This window comes from Panthera tigris, chromosome F2 (assembly GCF_018350195.1).
Source record: "Panthera tigris isolate Pti1 chromosome F2, P.tigris_Pti1_mat1.1, whole genome shotgun sequence".
NCBI lineage: Eukaryota > Metazoa > Chordata > Mammalia > Carnivora > Felidae > Panthera > Panthera tigris.
The window spans coordinates 33,493,616-33,500,818 of NC_056676.1; the positions used below are offsets into that span (position 1 = coordinate 33,493,616).

The window sequence follows — 7,203 nt, forward strand, 5'->3', positions numbered from 1 at the left end:
TGTGTGTGTGTGTGTAAGGGTAATGGAGACAGAGCCTTGGAAGGAGCTTATTATGGTGATGGGGAGAGAAAAACAGTATTGTTCATTATCCTTTCCCGTTACTCTATTTCAATCACACTGGAAACCAGAAAAGCCAATGTTGGGAACCACTGTGATGCCAAGTCCCTGGCTGGACATCCCCTCGGCCTAGGGAAGCCACCACTCACATGATCCCAGGCTAAGATAGCACACGGAATGTGTGTGTTGTTGGGCCAACTTTGGTTTAAAGTGGACTTAGTGTCATTAACACTATGAATTTAGTAGTAACATAATCTAGATTTTAAGCCAGAGGTGAAAATCTAGCTTCTTTCTTTTTGAATGACCTAATTTGTTTTATGTCCTGAACTCATTGGGTCATTTTCAGTGATTGAATGCAACACAACAGGAAGTGGAGTAGGTCTGAATTGAAAGACAATAAGTTTAGTTTTACATAGGTCAAGTCCATTCCAGCTCTAATTCTATATATAAAAAAAAGAGAAGAATGACTTCAGAGAAGGTCAAGGACATCATGTGATTTTGTGGTTTTGTACTTCAGAGGCCTGGTGTCTAAGTTTAGTTCAAAAAATATATACCCTAACATCTTGGGGGAGAAATAAACTTATGTTTTTGCTTAGTACAAGATATTCTGGCAGATTTATAAACACTAGTTGCAGATGGATGGATCACAGTCAGTGTTCAAGACAATCATAGATTATGGAGAAGGGAAAAATATAATTATTGGTTTCCTATTTTCTTACAGATAGGACGTGAGAAAGGCGAATTCCAGCTGTTCCTTGACGCACTGGACAAAGTTAAGACAAAGGTGAAAATAAATCATATTCCCTCCTAGAACATAAAGCAAGGAATGTCAATTTTTATTTTTACATTTTCTTTATTTTTAAAAAAATTAAAAAAAATTTTTTTAACGTTTATTTATTTTTGAGACAGAGAGAGACAGAGCATGAATGGGGGTGGGTCAGAGAGAGGGAGACACAGAATCTGAAACAGGCTCCAGGCTCTGAGCTGTCAGCACAGACTCCGATGCGGGGCTCGAACTCACGGACCGCGAGATCATGACCTGAGCCGAAGTCAGCTGCTTAACCGACTGAGCCACCCAGGCGCCCCTAAAAATTTTTTTTAATGTTTATTTATTTTTGAGAGAGAGATACACAGAGTGTGAGCAGGGGAGGGTCAGAGAGAGAGGGAGACACAGAATCTAAAGCAGGCTCCAGGCTCTGAGTTGTCAGCACAGAGCCCGATGTAGGGCTCGAACTCACAAACAGTGAGATCAGACCTGAGCTGAAGTCAGACGCTTAACTGCTTAACTGACTGAGCCACCCAGGCGCCCCTATTTTTACGTTTTCAAGTGTATTTGTTTCACTTAAAATCTGTTACTAAGTTTGATGAATATGCTAAGTATATGTATACAAACAAATGCTATTGTATTCATATGGTTTATAATTTTTAGAGCAATTTCACATATATCAGACTATTTAATTTTCATAGTCTGTCAGATGACATTTTTTAATGAAGTAAATGTAAGAGAAGTTGAATGGTCAACCCCTGCCCTCAACACACACACACACACACACACACACACACACACGCATGCATAAATGCACACACTTAGAGAAGTACTAAATATTTGGGTTTTGGTTTTGCCCTTTCTCTCTTGGGCGACACCTATACATTTTAAATCTTAACAGTGGACTCTTCTGATTAACAGATTCATTTTAATTGCCTTTGGAATTGTTCTAATAAAATGCTTTTAAGTTTTATCACCGCAGAAAGTATTCTGAGTATAATATTCAAAGGAGCCTGGTTTTTATTTAGCATTGTGAACCTAAACATTAACTTATATGAAATATTTTTACTGTGGTTACATGTGAGTTTTCTTCCTTTTCTTGAGAAATGATAGAATTATAGTTCTACTGACAGTTAATAGGGAATAAAATGTTACAATGACTATGTCAAAGTCATAACATAAACCAGCTTCCCCCTCTGACCTTTATTTCTAAAAGTCATGAACTTTTGCTTAACAGCACCATTTTTCCCATTGCATTTGAAATCCATTCTCACAAAATGGTGAAACCCTTGGGGTGGGCGGTGTGGGTGCACCTGCTCACTGAGCCTGCGCCCTCCTCTCTCCCAGGGCAAGGAGGCTCCCTTCACAAATTTCGACCCGTCCTGCCTGTTCCCTGCCTGCCGGGACTACTGGACCTACCACGGCTCCTTCACCACGCCGCCCTGTGAGGAGTGCATTGTGTGGCTCCTGCTGAAGGAGCCTATGACCGTGAGCTCTGACCAGGTAAGCTGCCGCCACGAATGGAGCCTTGAGGACACACGGACTTACAGAACCACTTACGTTGGCTGTATAAGATATAGATGCTAAATGGAAAATGTACAGCTGCTAAATGGATGCTTACAAAACAGCTATACGACTAGAGACTTCATAGTTTGCCCTGGTTAATTACAGTCAGCTTCTTCAGCTTTCTAAAACTTGGCTTCCAAAAGTACCAGGATAAATGCCGATGATGTAAAGGTGGCTGTGACAATGAACGATGACTGGATTCATGCTCTAGAAACTCCTTAGGGTTTAGATTATCAATATGAGTTAGCCTTTGTTAATTTGGAGGCCCCTCAAATACTAAGCACTGGTTAGGAGATTGTAAATACAGGCTTGGGGAAAAGGATGCTAATGGAAGGGATTTAACATCTGTGTGACGTGTATATGGTTTTTCCAGTTCTACAGACAAGTAAGTTGTGGCTCAGAAAGGTTAAATTGTTAGCCCAGGATCACACAGCCAAGTGCAAGAGCTGAGAGTCAGCTCTGGTCTGTCTGCTTCCAATACCCCTTGACCCCTTTCCACGGCCTTTCTTCTTAGTGTCCATCTAATCAATGTCCTTGCCACATTTATCAGAGAGACTTTCAAGGAAAGATTGTTTAGGGAGAAATATGTAACCAGGGTTATGCAGAACAGATTAAAGCAAATGGGCAACACAGAAACTCACACCCTAGATCATGAATGTCTAATAGTGAAGTATTTACCAGTATGTCTCCCTTACTTAAGACAGTTTTCATAATTCTGCCAGTTACAGACTCAAGTATATATGATAATTTTTTAATGAAAAAATTAGATTTAATGGTCAGGTTCACTCATGTACATATTTTGAAAGAGGAATGCAATTTTCTTAAGGAGAAAGCTAAAAACATTTTTGGGTAGAAATGTAGCATACAGAAGATAATTTCCTAATTTTTTCTTCCTCTTATAAGAAAAAAATTAGTTTTAATTATAGTGTGACTAATTTTTTTTCTGTTTTTAAAAAATGTACTCCATAAACTTCTACAATGAAGGCCCATTAACTTCTTATTTGCACTGATACTGTCATCCCCTCCTACATAAAGCATATGCTTCATACTGACCCCTTATATTTAAATAATTGTTTCTGAATTCGAAGGAAAACACTTTGACCAGAGGGCATGGTGATCTACACAAAATGAAGAAAAGTATTATTATAAATAGAGAAAGACCTGATATTACTCGGGAACTGGTAACCAAATAACTCTGGACCAACAGGTTTCGTGGTTTCCTTGTCTTGTTTGAAAAGCCAGACTTTGCCGACTGTCACATGTGGAATGTGTGCACTTGGCCAGAATGTCGTGCTGACAGTCTCCCCTTGCCCCTTGCAGATGGCAAAGCTGAGGAGCCTCTTCTCCAGCGCTGAGAATGAGCCCCCAGTGCCCCTGGTGGGGAATTGGCGCCCTCCACAGCCTATCAAGGGCAGGGTGGTGAGAGCCTCCTTCAAATGAGGCTGCTGGAGCTTGCCCTCTTCAGGAAAGGAAACCTGCCATTGGAGAGCTTGGTTCCTTGTCTCCTTTTGGTGCTCCTTACTCCAAGTATATTTCAGTTTTCCACACTCATAGAGCAATGAATACAAGAGTGTAATACCAAGAAACCAGCTCCTTTGACAAGATGTAACATGAACGCATTTGGCCTTTGTAATAGTCATCTTTCCTACGAAAGTAGCATTTCTAGTAAGGTTTCAAAGAAGAAACAGGTGGAGGAGTAAAGATCTGGAAAAATGGGTATTTGACACTATTTTTCTGTCATCTTAAATTTCACAGAACTTCAGTTTTACTATTGTCATATTGTGAGTTGTCCATCTTAAAGAAGTAAGGAGTAATTCTATATGTAGGAGTAGATGTGTATGAGGATCATATAGCAATTAAACATAAGCCAGAAATTAAAACTACTATGGACGCAAACAATTGAAATGATGCCTTTTAAACCTTAAATAAAACCAACAAGAGGTCCATCATTTATTACAGTTTTAGCTGCTGTAAAGATTATCTGGTTTTGAATATCAATGAAAGGAAAACACATTCAACTGGGCGTTTTAAAAAGTTTGATCTAGTATTTGAATTTCTTCTTCACAAAGGTGGCTGACTTTATCCTAATATTTTTCTTTACCTGAAGGAGGGCCATTTATTTTTAATTTTACTACTTTCTCTTTGCATGCTTATTAAAATAAAAATTGCCTCTGGTATCTTTCTAATTTGAGGGTGGAACAAGAATTCCTAGAACACAAAGGAGTGAATGACTGCACTTGAGGTAAAAGCAGTTGTACTGATCATCAAAACTAATAAAGATGTGAATGAAAAAAAATTGTGCTGTGTTTTTTAATGAAGAAAGGGGTCATAAATGACAGACACAGACTGAAACTAAGAATGGCAAACTTTGTAATTCTGTTTTTTATAATGGAAGGGTGATGACAGCAGAGTTAGGTTCTGATTTGAGTTGGATGTTACATCCCTCACAGACTGGCTAAGAATCAGTGAGGGCCTTTGGAGAAAACTGCAGACCAGAAGAGGAATGTGTGACCATATATTTGAGAATGTGGAATAGTTTCCAGAAGCCTCAAAGTTGGTTTAGGATTCTGGGGTCCAGGCCAGTACCATGGTTGCTGCTAAGAGGAATGGAATCAAATCAGACAGTAGCTTTTATGTCCTTTTTTTTTTTTAATGCTTATTTATTTTTGAGAGAGAGTGAGATAGAGTGCAAGGAGGGGAGGGGTAGAGAGGGAGGAGACACAGAATCTGAAGCAGGCTCCAGGCTCCAAGCTGTCAGCGCAGAGCCCAACGCGGGGCTTGAACCCACGAACTGTGAGATCATGACTTGAGCCAAAGTTGGATGCTTAACCGACTGAGCCACTCAAGTGCCCCTATGTCCTTATTTTTTTTAATGGACACTGGGATGACACTAATCTAACGCTACAAAAGTCCATGCATTGAGATCTTCAAAGCATTTAATATATTTAGGCATAAAGTCTAGTCTTGCAGTTAGTGGCTTTGATATATCTTTCATCACATCACTGGCTAATATGTTGACTTACATTAGAAAATTATAGCAATAATTTAATAACCGTAAGGAATGAAAATAGTATTGGATCAGGAGAGTCCTGTTATGTTGGAAGTCAAAGTCCCAGGAGACTAAAGTTATTTAATAGATTACCACTTGGGTGAAGCAAAACCAGGTTGGTCAGTGCAAACTGGATGTGTTAATTAAATCCCTTGAAATTAGGAGGTGTGGAGTTTTTATCAATTAGTGGTAATATGCAAGCTGATTCTCTCAGGATACTTAGTAATGTTTAAAGCACTGTAAAAATGTACCCAGAATACACTCTATGTAGGGGAGGAATATATAACTTCATACCAGCTACAGGGGTCCTTATTCAAGAACACAGGCTAAATAAGGCTGGAACTGTTCTAAGGGAAATTGTCCAATCAAGAGAGGCTATCTCCCTAGATGGTGAGTTCCATGGGGGCGCAGATGTGAGTCTCACAAACTGATGTCTCCCTTATTGCCTGGCAGTGTGCCTGGCACTTCACAAGCATTCAATAAATATTTGGTGAATAAATGATGTCATGAACCTAGATGACCCCAGGACAAACACTCATCTTCTTCAACAACCCATTACTGTACATGATTAAGACTAATTCAGGCTTTTGCTCATCTTTGTTGAGAGCTCCTTGGAAAATGATCTCTTTAGCTTCAGGTGACAACTTCCCAGTTGGAACATATTCCGCTCCCCTGTCCCCAATCTGAGTCGTTGCCAATGCTCACAATTATCATCCAACTTAAAACTTCAGCTTTCTCTCTGCACTCAAAATGCTAAGTTATTATACATGTTCATTAGAATATTGAAACCACACTTACGTCCTTATACAGCGTATGGATCATTTTCATGGTCACGCATAGGCTTCCAAACAATTGCATTTTAGGCACACACAACCTACAGAGGGGATGTGGCAGGAGCTGTGGTGAATATATTTCAGCATCTGCCAACTTTTGTTCTTCAGTGTGTAATCGTAGATATTTTTAAACTTCAACAGAAACTAATTTGAATTAAATGTGTCATAATATTCAGATAGCTATATCCTTAGAAGTCTGTGAATGGTGCATAATCAACAAGCAGTTAGTAAGTATAGGGACTGTTGAGAGTGAAAATATATTATATAATATATAATATAACATATATTATATAAATTATAATCCTACCCCTTTAATTGGGAGACAATATACTTATGAAGAGGTAAATAACTACTTATGACCATTGATCCAAATGGTCATAGAACATGTAAAACTTCAGGTTTCAGTGTCTAACTATCCTCGTTTATGCAATTAAATAAATATGAGTGAAATTGATCAACTATAAACCGACTTGGTCACATGTGAAAAATTAGTGCCATTCATAAGAATTGGCATAAATAAAATTATTCCTTTAATGTTTATTTATTTTTGAGAGAGAGAAGAGAGGAGACGGTAGAAAGAGAGAGAATACCAACGAGGCACCACACTGTCAGCGCAGAGCCCCATATGGGGCTCAAACCCAGGAACCATGAGATTGTGACCTGAGCTGAAATCAAGAGTCAGACGTTTAACCAACTGAGCTACCCAGGAAGCTCACAAATAAAATTATTCTAGAAGAATACATATAGTCCCAAATCAAATCATAGACAGCACATAAACAAAATTAGATTTTAGTTTCTCTTCTCACTTCCTCTTATTTGATATTAAAGAGGAACCCTGGACATGAGCCAAAATATTATTTCAGTAGAGGAAGAAGAAGTGAGAGGAGGTAAGGAAGAAAATGAAAACTGTAATATTTTTGCCATTTAATATA

General features: G+C 38.7%; 1 protein-coding gene across 1 annotated transcript in view; it reads left to right on the forward strand.

Moving 5' to 3' along the window:
* Window positions 1-4,685, forward strand: part of CA3 (carbonic anhydrase 3) — an 11,106-nt gene extending 6,421 nt beyond the window's left edge. Inside the window, exons 5-7 of the mRNA XM_042973288.1 lie at window positions 779-841; window positions 2,171-2,326; window positions 3,710-4,685. Of these exons, the coding sequence (XP_042829222.1) occupies window positions 779-841; window positions 2,171-2,326; window positions 3,710-3,829 (339 nt within the window). The 3' untranslated portion in view covers window positions 3,830-4,685. The remainder of the gene's footprint in view (window positions 1-778; window positions 842-2,170; window positions 2,327-3,709) is intronic.
* Window positions 4,686-7,203: the final 2,518 nt, after the last annotated feature.